The sequence below is a fragment of the Macaca nemestrina genome, chromosome 5 (genome assembly GCF_043159975.1).
Source record: "Macaca nemestrina isolate mMacNem1 chromosome 5, mMacNem.hap1, whole genome shotgun sequence".
Classification (NCBI taxonomy): domain Eukaryota; kingdom Metazoa; phylum Chordata; class Mammalia; order Primates; family Cercopithecidae; genus Macaca; species Macaca nemestrina.
This window is the reverse complement of record NC_092129.1, coordinates 14,007,745-14,029,319: the sequence shown is the minus strand read 5'-3', so window position 1 is coordinate 14,029,319 and position 21,575 is coordinate 14,007,745. Positions and strand designations below refer to the sequence as shown.

Here is a 21,575-nt window from a genome sequence, read left to right as displayed (position 1 = left end):
GCTTGGAAACACACAAGTGTCCAGCCTTCAGGGCGTAGTTATTTAAACTATGGCCTACCCTTCCAATGAAATAGTATGCAGTTGTGAAAAAAAGAAAAATTCTCCATATACTGTTATGAAAAGAAGCACAGATTGTTAAATGAAAAAGGCAAGGTGCAGAACAGTGGCTATAAAGCGACACATTTTATAAGAAAGATAACTACGATGATAATAAAAGGGGAAGATATTCCCTCAAACCTACTAGGATTACTACTCCAGAAACTCCCCTTTCTTCTCTATCATCATTTCTCCCCTCTTTCCTGGATCACTCACAAGAGTACAGCTTATTTCTCCCATCTCACAAAAACCTTTCTCTTGACCCCACTTCACCCATCAGCTATTGCCTCATTTCTTTGTATCCTTTTGTAGCAAAACTCCCAGAAAGAGAAGTCTACACTTAAACTGCCCTTGATGTCTTACCAATTCCCTCTTAACCCCACTTACCTGGTTTTCACTTCCACCACTTTACTGAAATTGATTTTGTCACAAACACCAGTGATCTTCATGTGGCTAAAGCTAGTGGTTTTACTCAACTACCAACAGCATTTCACACAATTTGTCACTTCCTCCTGCTTGAGAAATCTCCTTCACTAGGCATTGGGACACTGCGGTGCCCTAGTTTTCCTAACTCACTGTTTGTTCCTTCTATTCCTTCTAGATGTCTTTTGCTATTTCTCCTCTCCTGCCACCCCCAGCTGTTAACATTAGAGTGTCCCAGGTTTCAGCCGTGGTCCACCTCCTCACTTCTATATATATTCATTCCCTTGCTGTTCTCATCTCGTCTCACAGCTAAATAGCATTCATATCCTGACAACTCGCAAATTTAGATCCAATACTCACTTGGCATGTCTTCTTGGATGTCTAAAAGGCATTTAAAACTTAATTTGTGCATAATCAAATTCCCAATCTTCCCTCCCTAACTTGTTTCACAGTTTTCCTCTCAGTTGATAGAAATTCTATCTTCCCAATTGAAAACACTGGAGTCATAACTGGCTCTTCTCTTTCTCACACACTTAATAATACTCAACCTATTAGTGCCTACTTCACAATAAGCCCAGAGTCTGACCACTCAGTGTTTCCATTGCTCCCAACTTTGAACCACCATCACTCCTTTCTTCAGTAATTGCAATAACCTCCACACCAGCTTCTTTCTTCTTTCACCCTTTCTTCCTTCACAGCCTATTCTCCACACCTTAGCCAGAGACATTCTGTCAAAATAGAAGCCAGATGATGATGTTCAAAATCTGAGACTGTGTCCCCACTGCATTTGGAGTAAACACAAAAGCCTCAAAAGGTCTTGCATGGTCTGCCTCCTTCCCCCTCCCTCTCTGACTTCAACGCTTACTACTTTCTCTCCCTCATGGTCTCCACTCCAGCCACACTTAGGTCCTTGCTATTCCTTGAATATAATAGGCATGCTCTGCATAGGGCCTTTGTATGGCTTGTTCCTTCTGTCTGAAATGCTCTTCCTTTAGATACCCTCATAGCTCAATTCCTCACCTTATTACAAACTTTTGCTCAAAACATCACTCAGTGAGGTCTACCCTAATCACCCTATTTAAAATTGCAATGGGCCCCCTTCAAACCTCCGCAACACCACCCTTCCTTACTCCATTATTTTCTTCTTTCTTATGTTATCGCTTGTTGTCTACCCCTTCCTAGATTATAAACTCAATGAAAGTAAGAATTTTTGCTTAATGAAAGGAAGAATATATTCCTAAAATATTTCCTAAAATATAGTAGCCTAGGACATGGAATAGTTCCTATAATGAAAGAATGTAAATATTTATTGAATAGTCATTGAATGAAAGAATGAATATATGCACAAAGCAGCACTGAAAGGACATATAGAAAACTAATGAAAGTGGTTACATACAGGCAGCAGACTAGGGTGCAAGGGGGTTCATGGTGACAACAAGACTCTAAATGTATATTTTTCATCATTTTGAGTTTGGAACCATGTGCATATATTATCTGTTAAAAATAAGATATTTAAAAATAACATGACAGTGGTGGAACGATGTGAGAATGTCAGCACTGTTTGACTTCCATTCACATGGAAGAGCAAAAGCACATGTACATGGTAATTATATTGGTAAGAACTGGCTGGATAGGGCCTACCTCCTCGTGGTGGTCCCGGGGGATACTGAAAGGAAGAGATCTGTGGAGTTGGACTTAGGAGCCACGCTCCACCTTGTTCTATTTTCTGTTAATGGGGGGTGCTGGTCATCAGCAGGATACCTGCCAGCCTGCTCCCACCCTTGCTGTTTCTAATTTCAGATAAGACTTCCTACCTGCACACTCAATTGTCTGACAGGAGGCTCAGTGCTCCCAAGACGAAACACCTAGCACAGTCCACCCAGAAATGTGGGCACAACAGAGTCAGAAGCTCTGGTATTTGTACCTATACTATTTATGGCCAAGTCCTGGTTTTGAAAATGGGATTCTACGTTTCTTCAACAACTGACTACTTTCCATAATAAACATATAAATCTGTTTTTGCTTTTCCTTTAGGAAATAAAGGCCAGAAGACATATCGCCACTGTCCCAGTACAGATGAAATGCAAAATCCAAGAGTTAATGTGCCCAGCAATTGACACTTCTTAAGATGTTTAAGACTTTTTAAAAGTCTAAGCTATGACAAGACAGGGCTCATGTGTATTTCAGATGAGAAGTTGGATATCTTTCCAGGGTGCTGTTGTGGCAGGTCTCCAGCTCACAGATAAGCCTGGTGAGAGACCACATCTGTTGCACACTTCTAGTTTGGGGACCCTCACCTGGCAAATCCCCAGTGAGCTGGTTTGGGGTTTAGCTCTGCACTCAGCTGAAGGGAAAACTTAACAGAGCGCTGGGCCGCACTCTCTCCTTGCTCGTGAATTCAGGTTCAGACATGCATTTGCATCTCCAGGCAGAAGTCAGGGAGCCAGGGAAAGCGGAATCCATCCAAAAGAAACAATTCCTGGCAAAGAGGAGTTGGCTGTCTCCAAATGGGTCTCATTTTCACTGTGTGTTTGGTCATGGCTTCTTTAAGAGGAGGCAGCAGTTTTTGACAGAAGCATGGAAGTAGGAAGGAGACAGCACACTGGAGGTTGAATTAGGACTCCATTTTCTCCTCTCACTCTGTTCAGGTCATTTGACTAGAGGAAACTTTGACTTTCTGTTAGCCAAACCACTTCCCCTCTCTCCCTCGCTGCACACCACCCCCAGCCTCCTCCCTCTAGGAAGGACATCTTGGCTGGGTAACATTCTACTTCCCTAACCTTTGGTGCCTACAACCACCAGCCTTTGGTGCTTCAGTGGTTCCTGGGTCCCAAACCAAGGCAGAACTGAAACTCGAAGGCATACAACTGCCAATCAAGGCTGTTCTCCCAACCAGCTGGGGTGCCCCAATAAGTGGGTAGGTTGAAAGCCTTATTGCAGTGTATGTATGCATCTTATACTCCTGTGGTTTTCAAACTGCTCCCCAGAGCACTAATTCTTTGCGTTGATAACAAATGTTTCCAAGAAGAGAAAAAGGTTTTGTGGTCAAATAAATAAAGAAGTAAATAAAATAAAAAATTAAAAACATTGCATATTCTCTCTCCTTTGGAGATACACAGTGCATAGTTGGATAGTAAAGGCTCTAGAGTAGAGGAAACTGTTTAGCATTATTTACCCTGAGTTTCCCAAAATTATTTTGAACAAAAGACAAATGAACAAAACTCTTCTCCACCAACCCTGAAAAACATGGTAGAAATCCTCCTATCCAATGCAATCAAGACTAAGAGTTAGTTGGTTAGTAAAAAAAAAAAAAAAAAAAAAAAAAAAAAAGTCAGTTAAAGCAGAGAATGCTTTACACATAACATGTACTATCTAAAACATTTTATTTAACTAAAAAATACGTAAATTTACAAACATCTGCCAGTCATCTAACATACATCCTAGGCCTCTTCATTGTAAGTACCCACTGACTGAAGTTCTGCACCATCTTTCTTCTAAAAACCTTGGTTGATAGTTTCTAGTTTTGTTTGTTTGATTTTAGAGAGAGAAAACTTAAATACCATGGAAATCCAAACACATCATTTTACACAATTTCACAATTTTACCTAGTCTTTTCAGTCATCTGTCTCATAACCAATTTGATAACTTTTCTTTTTTCTACACAACTAGCCTTTTATTGAGGTTTTCCAAATCCTTTCAACATAATTTTTTTTTTACTTTCTTTTCTTTTTCTTTTTTTTCTTTTCTTTTCTTTTTTTTTTTTTTTTGAGACGGAGTTTTGCTCTTGTTGCCCAGGCTGGAGTACAACGGCACAGTCTCGGCCCACTGCCTCAGCCTCTTGAATAGCTGGGATTACAGGTACCCGCCACCACGCCTGGCTAATTTTTGTATTTTGAGTAGAGACAGAGTTTCACCATGCTGGCCAAGACAAAGTGCTGGGATCACAGGTGTGAGCCACCACGCCTGGGCATTTTACTTTATTTTCTTTTTCAAATACATTTAAATTTTTAAGAGCAATTTTAGGTTCATAGCAAAATGGAGGGAATGTATTGAGAGGGCCCATAAGCTCCCAGTCCCCACACACATTCTCTACCATCAATGTCCTGCCCCAGAGGGTGCATTTGTTACCATCAGTGAACCTACATTGACATGTCATTATCATCCAAAGCCTATAGTTTGCATTATGGTTTACTCCTAGTGTCCTACATCCTATGGGCTTGGACAATGTATAATGACATGGATACACCATGTTAGTATCATACAGAATAGTTTCACTGCCCCCAAATCCTCTGTGCTCTGCCTAGTCCTCCTTCCTACCCTCCTAAATGGTGGCAGGCACTGATCTTTTTACTCTCTCCATAGTTTCACCTTTTCCAGAATGTCATATTTGTAATCATACAATATGTTGCCTTTTCAAATTGGCTTCTTTCACTTAGTAATATGCATTTAAGCCTCTTCCATGTCTTTTCATGGCTTGACAGCTCATTTCTTTTTAATGCTTGATAATGTTTCACTGACTAGATGTGCTACAGATGATCAATTTCAATTTAGTTTTTCTACAATCAACAGATCTCTTTCTTTTTGTATTTCTATTACACTGGTTTACATAGTTTTTAATTAAATTATCTCAACACAATGACAGTTAAAACAGGCACAAACAGGTTTGGAGCAAACAATGATTCGTGATGCTAGGTAAAACACATGCAACCCAAAAACTGTGATTAGTGAGCACTTTGCTGGCTCATGTTACCAGGAGAATGGAAAGCGTCAGGTCACCCAGAAGCCTGTTAGCAAAGAAGGGCTGGGAGAACTACTGCTTTAATGTCTTGAGGAACTTGTGTTCCATGGCACTGCTGGGGAAATGCTGGCTGACACGATGCTCTTCTAAGAACTGTTTTGATTATGCTCTCTTGAAGCAAAACATTGTTGATATCTCACCTTTAATAATATATGTATACTTACATTTTGATTATATTTATTATCCTATACTATTATTTTCATATATTTTATATTTTATTTTATTTATGTGTATTTATAACTACCTACAATACTACCAATAGTGAATATCACAAAGCATGATATACTTAGGGTAGGATTCTTCAACAATGAGAATGGATCTCAATCCACATTCCCAATAGTTTCCTTGACTTTTTACAATTTTTTTTGTCTGCCAGGCAGGTGGCTTACACCTATAATCTCAGCACTTTGGGAGGCAGAGGTGGGAAGATCACTCGAAGAGTTCAAGACCAGCCTGGGCAACACAGCAAGAGGATGGCTCTACAAAAAATTTTTAAAAATTAGTTGGGCATGGTGGTGTGCACTGGTGATTCTAGCAACTTGGAAGGCTGAGGTAGGAGGATCGTTTGAGCCCAGGAGTTCAAGGCTGCAGTGAGCTATGGTGGCACCACTGAACTCCAGCCTGGGTGGCAGCGTGAGATACTGTCTCAAAAAAAAAGAAAAATTTATTGTCTATCTTCTTATCAGATATGATTAGATCATCTTTTCTGACCTCATAATGTGGCTGAGGATAAGCATGCACTAGGATTAGAAGTGTCACCTCTACTATTTTCTCATTACTTGTGGATTGCCTGCCCATGGTCACTTCAGGACACCTCAGTGTAGAGTGTGCATGTGACTCCTTACATATGGCTCTAATCTATTTAGAAGTTCTAATATTTTCTTCCCACACCCCTGTGATATATGCATTCTACTTTGGAGACTGCTGGCCTTATAACTGCTCAGAGAAAATTAGAAAATCAACTAAAAATCACTTCAATGCCAAAACATCAAAGATGAGGGATGGCAGAATCTTTGTGAACCAATGGGGCCATCTCTGCTAAGATAAGCCCCGGGGGTTGAACAAAGATGTCTGGAGCTACTTTAGATAGTTTTCAGGGGGCTACTAGTTCAGCTACCGAGACCTAGCACCAGGGCCAGGTCTGGATGCCACATCCTCAGAGGCTCAATGACAAACCGGAAACTCATTCAGAAGCTGTATGATCAAGCTCCAAAACAAGGTGAGGGGGAAGGAAGGAGGGAGAGGGAGCGAAGTATTCCAGGGTTCCTTTTTTTTTTTTTTCTTTTTGTACAGAGTCTTGCTCTGTCACTCAGGCTGGAGTATAGTGGCACGATCTTGGCTCACTGCAGCCTCAACATCCCAGGCTCAAGCAATCCTCCCACCTCAGCATCCTGAGTAGCTGGGACTACAGGTGTGCACCGCCACACCCAGCTAAATTTTTTTCACTTTTTGTAGAGTCAGGGTTTTACCATGTTGCTCAGGCTGGTCTCAAATTCCTGAACTCAAGTGATCCACCTGCCTCAGCCTCCCAGGTGCTTCTGGGCTCCAGGAGTGTGCCACCATACCTGGCTCAGGGTTTCTTTTTGGCAGATATAAATGTCAACACTACAGTCAGTCAGCCCATAGGGAAGGAGAAGACCCTGAGGAAAAGGATATGGGCTTTTGCTGTCCCCCTGGTTCTCAATACTCTCCATTCCTAACTTCCTCTGGAGAAACCTCCAGTCCCAAGCTAACCTTGGCCACAAAGGATGATCTCTGCATGAAGAGGCAGCCCCTGCTTGGAAGCCCTGTTCACTATGGCTACTTCTTGCTGCCAAGATAAACCATAGGTAGGTGGGGATTCCAATATGTTATTGCCTTCTTTGAAGGCACCAAGCCCACAGTGGTCTCAGGAAGATGACACCGAAGAAGTGTATACCAAAGCACCTTGGCACACAGTGAGGACTCAATCGCTTGAATTAGGAGAACTCAGTAGAGGTGGAGATCCAGGTCTCCACACCAAGTCATGCCTGACAGACCAAAGAACAAAACAAAATGGAACCAGAAACAACAACCCTTTCCCTTCGATATTGGCATGGAGTTTAAAAGTCTTATAAGTATAGAATCAAACAAGAGTTTAGAATTGGCCAGCACACTCCATCCAAGGTGAGGCTTTGTAATATCAACCTTGCCACTGTTAAAAATAACTCTACCCCTCCCCTCTGCCTGCCCCCCACTGCATTGAAGGTCCTTTGCAAGCACAGCTGACAGGCACCCTGCACACAGCAGCACAACCACAAAGCAAAGATGCTTCCCCACAGCCCCTCACCCCGGGTGTCTCATAGGAACCACGGCCCCAACATGTGCAGATGGTTGCACCCGCTGCAGGCTTGTGGGTTTTCTCCAAGGAATCGGAAGGGAGCCGCCTGGATGCAGCAAACACAGCACAAACAACAGGCGCTTTGTGTCTTGTTGAATGTTCTGTAACTAGAGCTCAACCACACTCAGCTCTCTGGTGGCATTAGAGACACCCAGCTGGGGAGGGGCTCGCACTTTCATTGCACAGGGTCCTGTTTACAGAATTCAGTTACTTGAAGCACTAATAAAATGACTATGTCTTAGGTGAGGACAGAGGTTATTAATTAACATTACAATGTCTGTGGACTTTGTCTCAAAAGGAAAACCTAATTTAAGTTCGTAGTCAGACAACTCCTCCCTAGCTCAAAGGTTATGAATTTCCTACAGAATATTCAAAGTTAGGAATAGATATTATAGTTCAGACAGGACTAGCTACATAACGCAGGGGCCTGGTGCAAAATAAAAATGTAGGACGTCTTTCTAAAAGCAGGAAAAAGTGTCGCACAGGTACTAAAAGATAAACCTCTTCCCTTTCTTCTGCAGTCTCTCTCTTGACCTGTCATGGTGTTTTTATTCGCTTTTAACGTTGCACTCTCTTGGTCATGGGAATACGTGCAGGGCAAGTGAGACCCCCATAAGCATCCAGTGGCCCCACCTGTGACTCAGTGTGTGAATATGCATGACCCACCAGTCACCAGACTGAGGCACCAGGCCCTGCCTGGGGATGAGAAGTTGAGTCAGGCATCTCCCCTTCCCACCACCCCAATCCGCCGTGGAAAGGCAACCCCCAAGAGTACTGCAACCTCTGTCCTGGGAGATTCCAGGTACCCAAGGTGGGCAGGAGGCTCACCCTCACCGAGCTACCCATCGAACACATGGCAGTGCTGCCAGCCTAAGACCCCTGAGATGCTGCTGAGTGCACAGGCCTGACCTTGACCCTCCCTGTGCCAAGGTTCCCCTCCCCTCTGGGTGCGGGGAGGGTCAAGGTCAGGCGTGTGCACCCAGCAGCATCTCAGGGGTCCCAGGCTGGTAGCAACACCATGTGTTCAACGGGTAGCTCAGTGAGGACAAGCCCCCTGCCCACCTTAGGTACCTGGAATTGTAACTTTGAACACATTCAAAGTTAAACCATTAAAAGTTTCAGGATGGTGACCACAGAACATGAAACCCCAAGTGTCCCTCTGCATCCTGCGCGTCACATGCCCATGAAGTGGCCTCAAGTTTGGGCCTCAGATGGAAGGAAACCATTCTGATTGCCCTCACACCCTACATTTACGAATTTGACACATCATAACTTATGTACGTTACAAATAAGAAAGGCTTTAGGTTTTCCCTTCATTTCAACTCTATTTCAGTTACGAGTTAATCAGTAGAGTTGAAACTATGTTTTCTATTTTTTTAAAAAAAGCCTTTGTGCAGGGAAAGAAATATACCAAAGTGCTTTGTGTCTTGTTGCAAGTTCTATAACTAGAGCTCAGCCACACTCAGCTCTCGGGTGGCAGTTAGAGACGCCCAGCTGGGGATAGGCTCGCCCTTTCATTGCACAGGGTCAAGGTGTAAAAAGTCATTTTTATATCATTTTCTGGGCATTGCACTGATTTTTTGGTTTTTGCTTGTTTTTACAACAAATGTCGATACATGAATTGCTTTCGTAATTAGGAAATTATTTTGTGAAGTAACAAAATAAAGGTACTTTACCTGTAGGGAGAGAACACTCCTTCTTGGACTTTTCTGATAAAAGCAGTATCATCTCTCTGTTAACTTTTCTTAGTACCTCTTGGATCATATGAATTTCAAAATTTTCCAGAAGTTTTTGAAGCTAGAGTAAGCATAGGTTGAGGGTCACTCTCTACATTCAGCTTATATTTTGGGTCCCGTGTCATATTCCTGCAAAAGGGCTTTGAGCTAGGGCCTGCCCCTCAGCTACTCTCCCGAGAAAGAAGGAACGCTTCCCTTCTAGGTCTCCCAAGTGCTTCTGGGGGCACAGATGTACCTCCCTGGAGAACAACACCTGTTCTTCCTGGTTCACATCCTCATTGATAAAATATAATCTTTTTTTCAAACCAAGTTTTGCTAAATTGCAAAGTGTTCAATACCTGGGGTGACCTCATGTCTTTTGGAGTCTCTAAATGTGGCTAGGATTTTGTGAGTTCTCATTATAAGAGAAGCTCTCAGCTGGGCGCGATGGCTCACACCTGTAATCCCAGCACTTTGGGAGGCCGAGGCGATTAGATTACGAGGTCAGGAGTTTGGGAGGCCGAGGCGGGTGGATCACAAGGTCAGGAATTCAAGACCAGCCTAGCCAAGATGGTGAAACCCCATCTCCACTAAAAATAAAAAAATTAGCTGGGCACCTGTAATCCCAGCGACTTGGGAGGCTGAGGCAGGAGAATTACTTGAACCTGAGAGGCGGAGATTGCAGTGAGCCGAGATCGTGCCACTGCACTCTAGCCTGAGCAACAGAGCAGGACTCCATCTCAAAAAAAAAAAAAAAAGAGAAGAAGAAGAAGCCCTCAGGTATAAAACTTGATTTAGATACCAAGGAAGATTTTACAAGATTTAAAACTCCATGTAGGACCAACAGAAAAGTCTTCCAAAAACTGTGAGCCCTTACTCAATCTATTACGCTTGCAGAGCGCATGTTTCTCCCTGTTGAAGGCCCCCAGGTGCTGGAAAGGAATAGGGCTTAGAAGGGTAAGCAGTGAGCTTGGCACTGGGGCCTGACAGGGGCTGACTTCTCCTTGTTGCTCAGCGGATGGGCATCTCTGCATTGACAACCAAACAGCCGAGGCTTTGCTTGCCTGGTACAATAAGCCCAGCCACAGAAAGCTTGAGTCCCAGGACCAAGCTGAACAAAGACTCGGGAAAACAACTTCTCCACACAGACCATCTTACACATACCGAGTGGGCATTTTCTTATTCTCAGAAAAATAATTACAGGGCGCTTTTAAAAATATTTTATTTCCATGTGGCTACCTGCATGCTAAATTTTATGCTTAAGATAGTGGTTATGTTTTCTATCATCATTCTTATGAAGGTACACATCAATTTGAGGAAAATCAAAATGATAAAAATCCAAACTTATAGAACAGGGACATTAAGGGAAGTAATTTGCTTCATCAAAGCCCCACACGCCTTTAAATACTTAGTCCTGCCCTCCCTCCAGCCCATTCAATGATTTGCAACCCTGCAATTTACACTTAGCTTCTTAGAAAAAATACCATTTCGGTATGTCTGTAGTTTTACATGCTAATGCCATAAAGGACGTTTTCAAAGGCAAATTTAAAATATATCCTGCATACCTGGCGAGTTTTTATTTCAATTTCTGAGGCTCCACTGGGGGGAAGAACAGACTGATTATTTACTATAAATCCTTCAAATTCATCTTCTTTCCCCATCTGCCTAGCTATAGCTTTCATGCTGGGGTAGACAATGTCAGTTCTATTAAAGAAGAAAGACAGAAATTAGCAAACATATTTTTTCTCATTTTAATTCTCTGATAATTATTTTCATTCATTTTATCTTTCCTATCATCAGTATCCTAACCCATTCACAGATATATCAACATCTAAATTCACCACAGTTATCATTTCTTAGCCACTTGAAATAGTGAGGCTTTTTCCCATTGGGTGCATATAACCTCAGTCCTCACTCTTCAAAATATTGACAAGTCTTCACATTTCCTAGTTATCAGGGACACTGACTATAATAATTTCACAAGATAAACAATCTGGCTATACCAACTTTCTGTTGTTGTTGTTTGTTTTTGTTTTTTGAGACAGAGTTTCACTCTTGTTGCCCAGGCTAGAATGCAATGGTGTGATCTCAGCTCACTGCAACCTCTGCCTCCTGGGTTCAAACCATTCTCCTGCCTCAGCCTCCCGAGTAGCTGGGATTACAGGTACCCACCATCACATCCGGCTAATTTTTTGTATTTTTAGTAGAGACAGGGTTTCACCATGTTGGCCAGGCTGGTCTCAAACTTCTCACCTCAGGTAATCCCCCCGCCTCAACCTCCCAAAGTGCTGGGATTACAGCCGTGAGCCACCACGCCGGCCTAAAGCAAACATTCTTAAGCTTGGTAAGGCCCAGGGTGTATGGGGGTGCTTAGTAAATGTTTGTTAACAGACACATGGCAGAAGCAACACGCCTTCCCAGCCAGCTACGTCATTCGAGCCAGGGCCTGCAGCTGCTAGCATGCCTCCCATTCCCCAGACCTGTGCCCCATGTGCCATCTGTATATCTCTGGCTGCAGTGCCACAAGCACTCAGAGACCCAGCCCATGGGTCTAATGGGTCATGTTAGGATTCATGGACCAAATCTCACCCTCAGATAAAGGGGCAGGAAGCTGCCATCCCCAAGGTTCTAGTCATGGCCATGAATTTCAGCCTCAGCAACACTCACTCGTAGAGCTCTGAAAACTGTTTGTGGAGAGAGACAGAGTTGATATCCTGGCCTTGCAGCTTGAGTCGGCCCCAGTGCTCCTTTAGCACTTCCAGCTGCTTCCACAGTATCAGAAATGATCTCAGCAAAGCAAGGGACATCACCGCATCGCACGGGCCCTCCAGCAACTTGGAGGCTTTTGGGCTGTTTCGGAACTGACTTCTGAATCCTGGCACTTTGGACCAATCTGGCTGAAAGCATTATGGAAATCCTTCTTTACTGATCATGAACCAACACAGGCTAAACTTTTACTTGCAGCTTGTGCAAAACAAAGTCTTTGGAGAATTAACTTTTTCCCCAGGAGGAATGGTTCACAGGCCTACAGCACATGTAGAGTTGAGGGAGATTGACCATCCTTCATGAACAGTTTATGGAAAGGATAGGAATGTATCAACTGCAGCTTTCTGCTTGGGTCTGGAACCATTCATTTTGAAAACTCTCTTACTTGCATACTAACGTTTTATCCGCCTTTGAAAAACTGAGCCTTTTGTGTTTTCCCTCTGCATTCTGGAAAGTACTCTTCAATACACCTGAGATTAAAGTTCCCATCATGGTGGAGCCATGAAGTAACTTTCCTTTGAGGATTTTACCCATCTTATGGGTAAAGAAATGGAAATTTAAGTTTATCCTACCTCCTGTTTCTTCTCATCTTTTAGAAGTTAGGCAGGAAACATTTCTCTTAATTAGAATTTATCATTCAATAAGAAAGATTACTTTAAAATTATGATTTCTTCATTTATTCATTGGTGCTTTCCTTAAGTAAATAATTGTGGAGGGGCTGCTATGAACCCTGCAGGACGTAGAGGAAACAAGGTATTCAGGTCCTTGTTTGTCCTGCTGTCCTGCAGCCAGCAGTCTGAGGGCCAAGGTCACCCAGAGTGAGGAACAAAATGAGGACCACATTCAGGCCCACTGCCTGTCCACAGTGTCTCAGTCACAGAAAAAGGAGCTCTTCTTGGCAGACCAGGATGGCAAATCCCATGATGTTATGATAAAAAGAGGCTTAAAGAGCATTTAGGTGACAGCACCTGAGACACTCAAGTTTCCTGGCTAGAAACAGGAAGAACAACCTGGTATAACTGGATCCTAGAGCAGTGGTATTAACATACATAAGGAAAAGCCTGCCTGCCAGGAAGAGCGTTGGTCAAATTGTCTAAGGAAGAATTGATAAGCAAGACCCAGGGGAGAGTGAGTTCCTATAGATTGCTGGTAACTCCTCAGTCTTGTAGCCTGCCTCCCCAACAATCAGCTAGTGCATGGATTTCCAGATTTCATTTTATCCTCAGAGCTCTTTCATTAAATGAATTCTTATGCACTGGCCCAAATATTCAACAGACCAAGGACAAGCATGGTGACATGAAGGGGAGAGCCTGGAGGCCATGTAATTGCACGCCACCCCCAGCTCAAGAAGCCCCAAGGTGTCTCTTAGGAACCCCAGGGCTCCTTGGACCACAATTTTAAAAGCCCTGAGCCAATTCATCACCTTTACTTTGGAGCTTTGGAGACTGAGGCCTAGTGAGATAAAAAAACTTGTGGCATAACTGGGGCAGGAACTCAGGAGTCCTGACTCTCAGGGCAGTATAAATTCTGCTGATTTCTATCGTCTATGAATAGCTAAATACTCCTAAATAAAAACACATGAAATAAAATTAATTAAATAATAATTTTAAAGCAAATTTGTTTGTTTATATGTTCATATGATGAGAAGTCTTTTCTACCTACGTGCTTTAATTTAAAAGACAAAAGAAGGAACAGGAGCCAAGATAAATAACAAGGTGGAGGATGGTGGGGAATGTCAGAAAAAGATGGTAATCCATCACAGACAGGGCCAAAAAATGGCAAACAGAAGGACCTGAGGGCCCAGCATGTTTTTTGATCTTGGCACAATTTGATCTATATCCAGCTTTGCAAATGATCATACTGGGGGGCTTCTACAAAATATTCCCCTCCTTGATAAAAAGATAGCTCTCCAAGGAGAAAGCTTTTTTGCTCCTGTTTTTATCTTACAAAAATGAGGGAGATGTTTGCCGACACAGCTACATGGCAGACCTTGAGTCCTTGAAGTCACTGTTGAGGGGCTACACCAACCTGAACTGCCTCCTTCTAGACTTCTTATTATGGCGGATTAATATGCTTCCCTAATTTAAGTTATAGCTAATGGGACAACCTGTTACTTGCACCAGAAGCACTCTAATTGGCACAGAGAAGCATCGGGGGTAAGGGTGGATGATCAGAAAAATCTTCCTAAAGACAGTGGTTTTGAAGTGGAAATCTGAAGGATAACTAAGTAAGGATAAGAGTTAATCAGGTGATGAAGCAGAAAAAGGAAGGAGAGGGAAGTTTTCCACTAGAGGGACCAGCTTGGGAGAAGTACAGAGGAGAGCATGGTGCACTTGACAAATCAAAAGACATTGAGGGTAGAAATATTGGCAGGAGTCAAGTCACGAGGGGCTGATGAAAGCATTTGGACTTTTCTCAGGGCATCTGGAATCCATTGAAGAGTTGTAGTGAAGGAAGTGACATAATCAGGCTTGCATTTAAAAATATTACCCTGGTGAATGGATTGGAAAGAGGTGAGAGTAAGTGTACGGAATCCAATTGGAGGTCACGATCATAGCCTAGTGATCAGGGATGATGATGGTTTGGACTCGTAGAAGTGGGTACTGTGGGGGAATGGAGAAAGAAGACAAACTTGAAAGATATTAAAATAATTGATAGTAAAACTTGGTGATTTGTTGTGGGGTGTGGGACAGAAGTCAAAGATGGTGCCCAGAGTTTTTGGCTTGACCATCTGACAGAGACTATGGGGGAGGGGCAAGATTTAGGGAGTAAGATGACCTTAGCTTAGGACACGCTGTCTCTGAGGTGGAATAAGTGGAGCTATCCAGCAGGCAATTGAACATGTGAGTCTGATAGGATTGATATTTGGGCTAGACATATAGATTTGGATCATGGCATGTGAATGTCATCAAAGTTATAAAAGTGGATGGGTTTTCCTAGGGAGAGGGTGAGGAATGGAGCAACCTAGTAGAGAAGAGGATGAGGGAGCTCCAGGACCAGAACGTTGGGTTGGAGTCTGAGCTTGTCTCCTCATTACCCATGTGACTTTGGCCATGTTACTTAACCTTTTTAAGCCTTAGTATTCTTAACTATAAAATGAGAACAATGAAACAACCTATCTCATGGAATTATTGTGGGGACTAAATAAATGAATACATCAAAAGCAATCTGAACAGACCTCAACTTGTAGGCAATAATAGTAGTGGTATTAGTAGCATTCAGGGCTGACTTAATGGCTTGGGCAGAGGAGGCACAGTGCCTAGGGCTCACAAAATGCCTTATTTTTTTTTAATCAGAAAAAAAGACCTTTTAGGCTAAAGAAAATGCCTTAATATATGATTTTAATATCTTTTTCTTTGTACTAGCACAATGTTAAAATATAACTTTTAAAGGTTTTTCATGGCGGAGGGAGGAGCCCACAAAGGTAAAAGTGTTAGGGCCTGTGGAAGTCAAAATGTGGCCCTGGTAGCAGTGGTGGGATAGATTATAAAAAACATTTTAGGGTTGGCAGAGGTAGAGGACCCTACAGAAGGGTCTGAGAAGGAGGGCTCAGCAATGTCAGAGGAAAGGTAGGAGAGACTCATGCTGTGGAAGCCAAGGGCAGAAAGGCTTTGAGAAGGACTCTGTCAAATGCTGCCAAGGGGTTAGGTAGGAAGGTGACTGAAAGTACCCAGGGGATTTAGTGACAAGGACCACCTCTTGATGAGACACGTTTCAGTAGCAAGATTGGGAAGACAGACTGTAGTGCTGCAAGGAGTAGCAGGAAGGTAAGAAAATGAAGATGACAGATTTAGGCATTGCTCAGAAAGTTTGGCTCAGACAGAAAAGGTCTTCAAGTGGGGGCACCAGCTAGTTTGTCTGGCATCCAAACATGTCTCTGCCTAGTTCCCAGATACATGCAAAATTGTTTAAAGTCATGATACTAGGAGGGCTAGTGGCTCTTGCACCTTAGAGCTTCAGAGTGATAAACCCAGAGGAGGCAGTGCCTGCCCAGGAGGCCATAGGCCAGTAGTTGAGTGTGAGGACAAGAGCCCAGGCCTGAGATGTCCACCTGGGGCTTCTATCAGACCCCTCTGGCCCTTCCAACTCCAGTCCTAGATGTGTGACTCACAAAGAAAGCATTCAGTTGGTGTTTTTGTTTCATTTGTTTCAATAGACCTCCTACAACTTTTGTCCCATTTTAAAAATTAAAATAGTTGGATAGACCATAATCATGGAACTTAGAAAATGCTTTGCAGTGGCTACCCCTGCTCCACTGTTGCTCCCAGGTGGTGTTGGCACAGTCCTGGGACCTACTGAGAGGCGCTATGGGAACATGTGGCTCCCTGGACCATCTCCCCAGCAGAGAAGTCCTTCAGCCCAATACAGTACTGGTCAATATGGAAACGATTCCCCAAGAATACCTGTGCATTTTTGCCCAGTGTGGCTTGCTGTCTTGGGGGGGCCTCCATGGTCACATGATAGCTACTCAGAACATCTTCCAGTAGCAGTTGCACACCCACCAGTTCTCCATGAGCCACCTTGTGGTCACGGTCACTCAACCCACAGAGGCACAGCTAAAAAAACAAAAAAACCTTCCATTTGAAGACCATATATATATATTTTACATATGGTTTTTAGGAAGAAAACTAGGAGTAACTGTATTTACAAGAACCCATCCTCTCAACTGCTAGAAAATTCATAAAAACCAGAGTAACATTTCTAACTTAAAGTTTTCTTTGAGCACATCAAACTTTTGGCTCTGTATGAAAATGCCAAGTTTCCAGCCCTTACAGCAGATCTGACATGGTGAATGTATAGTGTGATATCAATTTTTCCTTAAAAGTACAGATATAAACACACATACGCAGAGAGAAAATACCAGGGAAATAAAATGTGAACTGTAATTGTCTCTTAGTTGTGGGATGATGGTTGATTTTTAATTTTATTTTACCATTTTATTTTATTTTATTTTATTTTATTTTTTAAGAGTCTCACACTGTCACCAGGCTGGAGTGCAGTGGTACGATCTCAGCTCACTGCAACCTCCATCTATCTCCTGGGTTCAAGTGATTCTCATGCTTCAGCCTCCTGAGTAGCTGGGACTATAGGCGTGTGCCATCACACCCAGATAATTTTTGTATTTTCAGTAGAGACAGGCTTTCACCTTGTTGCCCAGGCCAGTCTTGAACTCCTGAGCTCAAGTGATCTGCCCACCTTGGCCTCCCAAAGTGCTGGGATTACAGGTGTGAGTCACACCCAGCCATACGGTAAATTTTTTAAGGCCATTTTTACTATTTTACTTAAAAAACCTGTTCTACTTATGGATAATTTTGAATATATAGAAATCAAACAGAAAAGTTCCTATCACACAGCCCCAAGAACCATTAACCCATGGCCAGTCCCATCCCATCCACCCACTCCGCCACCTCCATATGGTTTTGAAGCGTATTTATGGTTGATTTTCATGTTGTTCTTAATACTTTTCTATGCTTTCTATTTTTTAAATAAAAACAATATTTACTTAAATAATCAGGGGAAAACATTTAATAATGAAAAGAATCTAACAATTTAAAAGAAGTTAACGGCGGAAAAGAAAACAATGAAAAGAAATTCTCCCGACGAGTCCTGCTTTAAAAAGTTCCCTTCCCACCACTATTTATGGACAGGTCAGGAGTCACACATCTCTGAGCCTCCAGCCTGGGAGTTTCTCTAGGAGGCCCAGCCCATGACTGGAGATGATTGGCCATTCTCCCAGATCACTACTGTTACGAGAACTGCAGTTGAGTCTACAACCCAGGCCCACGCCAGTTGAGAGCATGCTTCTCTTCTATCATAAGAAAATGTGACTCACCTCGTGGTCCCAGGTTTACAGCTTCAAAATCAAACACCCTGCTTATCTCACACATTTTTCATCATGGGTGAGAGTAGGAGGATCTGACCTGTGGACCCAATGGCAACCATCTTTGCAGTCTGCACTCGAGAAGTTCTCTCTGTAACAATGGAGAAGACCTATCCTACCTGCATATTATATTCTAGGGTGTCTGGGCTGCTACTCATAGCTGGGAATAGTCCTCCATCTTCCAGAAATGCTCTCCAAGGAAACAGCTCAAATGCCTAAGAGAACAAAATAATAAACATGATAATGCTGTACTTTGTGTTCAAAATTAATAGATATCTGTATATGAATAGGATATCTGTGTCTGCACCCCAAAACAATTTTGGATGACTTATTTATTACATGGAAGTATTTCTTGAAACTTCCTAGTGATACAGGAGAGAGTAATAATCTATTTTTTAAATAGTTTTCTCAGCAGATGGTGAAACACAGAAGAGTACTTAAGATTTCAGTGTAATTAATCAGCACCAGTGTTCAGAAGTTCCAGAGCAGTATAACACCAATGGGACACATTTAAAATCAATAAAAATAAATTTACTCAAATGCTCTCAATATCAGGAACCTTAAAAAGTTGTCCTTCATCACTATTGTGCTCCAGTTCTAGGTAACAACTCAAGACCAGCGCCACAAATTATTACATGTGAGTCTCTGTCTCCTCCGTATCACTAACCAATAGCTAAGGCATCCTCTGTCCCTTGTGATACCGTGTGCAGCCCTGGAACCAGTGAGCCTGCCTATCTGACCCCATTCTACACTTCCAGACCTGGTTCTGGTTTTAGTCAAGTCCTGGAGTTGCAGTTGATTCTGACAGCAAGAAGCCAGGACTCTTGTATCCACCTAATCCCAGGCAACACCCAAAGGTAGCAAGAGCAGATCCAGTGGTCACGGTCCAGCCCTGTCTTCTGGGTCTAAATGAGGGCCAAGGCTTGGGGCCAAAGTCACTGTCTTGCAGCCACTGCAGGTAGAAATGTTGGTGTCCCTTGGCTTAGCACTATAAGATCAGAATATTAAGTTGGAAATTTTGGAGTCGAAAGACCAGGGATTGTGAGGTAGTTTGAAAGAGATATCCACTAGTTCCTTGATACTCCTCCTGTAAAGAGGTGGAGCTTAATTCTGCACCATCCCCCCTACTTGAATGTGTGCTGGACTTAGTGACTCACTTCCAGTGAAAAGAATATGACAGAAGTGATGAGAGTCACTTCTGAAATCTGGTAATAAAAACACTGTGACTTCCATCTTGGGTTCTCTCTTGGACTGTTTGTGCTGGGGGAAGCCATCTACTGTGTTGCAAGGAAGCTCGGTGGAGAAGCATATGTGGATAAGCCTGGAAGTGGATCTTCTGGTGCCCACCAGCAGCCATAGGAGTGGGCTTGGAGGCAGGTTGTCCTCCAGTCAAGCCTTGAGATGATTACAGCCCTGGCCAACATCTTGACTCATGAGAGACCCTGAGCCAGAACTGCCCACCTAAGCTGCTCCCAGATTCCTGATCCTCAGAAACTATGTGAGATAATGAATGTCTATTACTTTAATCTGCCAAACTTTAGGGTAAATCATTATGCAGCAATAAGTAACTAATACAGCTTGCAACCTAGTGCTGCCATGACTCTGGAATAGTCCGATCTCTGGCCTTCCTGAATCTTGAACTCTTTGGTTGTAGAAGGTGGGTAATATTGTTCCTGCCTAGGAGCAACAATAGTTGCCAGGCTTGCCTTCAACAACAGGGGCTATAACCAGGGCTATTGAAAACCCAGCTGCTGACTTCATTTATGCATTGCAATTGCTATCATGACTATTTATTACATGGAGAAGATTAAGTGTTTGTTTTGCTATCAACTGTGAACAGACAAGCTGTTGCCCCGATCAGCCTGTTGAGGGTTTGGAGGCCAAGACCCTGACTGGGAATCACAGCTGGCCCTGGGGCCCAGACTGTTCCACTGTGCAAGTGAAGCTGAGTCAGTGAAGACAGAGGGCATTAAAGTCTTGAAAGCCCCTGCAGAATCTAAACCAAATGGAAACAAACAGCCTAAATTCCCTACACACAGCACACCATTTACAGTATAAAAATACGTCAGAAACACACCTGGAGGCTCCGTGGATCCAGTGGCTGGGGCAGGCTGAGCTGCGAGGCAAAAATGCTCTTCCTGAGACAGTTGCTCAGTGCTGGTAGCCCATGGCACATGCCGTCTGTGACAGACTGGTAGGCAGGAACATTTCCAGCTGCCAAAAACGTTCTTCTACCAAAACATGGGGTCAGGGGGGCATTTCATTAAAAGCAGTTACTTACATTTCTAAAGTTCAAAACTTTCCTCAAAGTTACGGAAGCAAGAAAACATTTCGAGACATTAACAGGTTCCTTCTTCAGCCACATCAACCCCCGTGCCCATTACCCTTGACTTTCACAGTTCATAGCCCTCATGGGGAGGGTTGGCATACTCTCGACTAGCACTGTCTAGCAGAACAGTCTGCAATGGTGGAAATGTCCTAAATTTGCACTATCCAATAGAGTAGCCTCTGGCCACGTGTGGCAGTTGTACACTTGAAATGTGACTACTGTGACTGAGGGAATGAATTTTTAATTTTCTTTTTCTTCTTTTTCTTTTTTTAAAGGCTAGTCAAGCGAAGCAGTGTGAGTGGAGAAAGAATAAAGCGATCTGTAACTGGTTGTAATCAATTAGTTGTAAACACGACTGCACTCAGACCAGCCCAAATTTTTAATTTTCTTTCATTTAAATTAATAATAATTTTAATTAAATTAAATAGCCACATGTGGCTACTGAATAGTGCAGCTGTAGCTCTAGAAAAAAGCTATCAATTGTTTATTGAATGAATTATTTTAAGACCAAAAGCTGAGACAACACTTCTTTATAAAAACTAAATTTAAAGTTTTAAGCCTCCTTGGGGTTTGGGGGAGAAAAGTTCTTGTTTGGTTTTAAACAAAACTTGGCTTTGTATACCAAGAACCACAAACCCTGAAGACTGGAGCATGAAATTTATACCATAAGTCAGAGAGAAGGAAGTATGCATGATAAATTAGAATGGTTTTTCTTGCCTAAAAGGAAATAAGAGTTAAACAAGGAAAGACTACTAGAGCTGAGTTCTAGTGGATGCCTCTGGATAAGTTGGAGGAGGGTATCCCAGAGCAGAAGGTCCTTTTGCTTGGATTCTCTGTGAGGTGGCCTCCCAGGAAGACTAGCAGCCCCTCGAAGTGGGGAGAAGGACCCTCACACGCGGGTATCCAGAGGAACAGAAGAGGCCTGGGGTGAGCCAGCTCACCCACCGCAGAGATAAGGGAAGTGGCTGTGTCTTCCCAGCTGCCAGGAAGATTTGAAAGCACTGACAGAAACTTAGATCACCTCCGAGAGGACGGTAGAATGAGAAGAGTGTTGTGTGAGGCCTAAACTTAAGGTCCAAAATTTGTGCTGCCTTGACTTCTGGCAAAACCAGGAGGCCTCAAATAGCTTAGCCACAAGGTCCCCCACTCCCCACTCTGTTCCCACAGATAAGGTCTCCAGGTTTAACGACCCTCCTTATCAAAGGAAC

The 21,575-nt window shown here is 43.0% G+C and overlaps 1 protein-coding gene across 1 annotated transcript in view; it reads right to left on the bottom strand.

The window, feature by feature from the left end:
• Nucleotides 1-21,575, bottom strand: part of CCDC162P (coiled-coil domain containing 162) — a 165,154-nt gene that overhangs the window by 27,650 nt on the left and 115,929 nt on the right. The window contains 6 exon segments of the mRNA XM_011758899.3: nt 9,353-9,473; nt 10,957-11,095; nt 12,059-12,288; nt 16,561-16,713; nt 18,158-18,253; nt 20,116-20,269. Coding sequence (XP_011757201.3) covers nt 9,353-9,473; nt 10,957-11,095; nt 12,059-12,288; nt 16,561-16,713; nt 18,158-18,253; nt 20,116-20,269 — 893 coding nt within the window.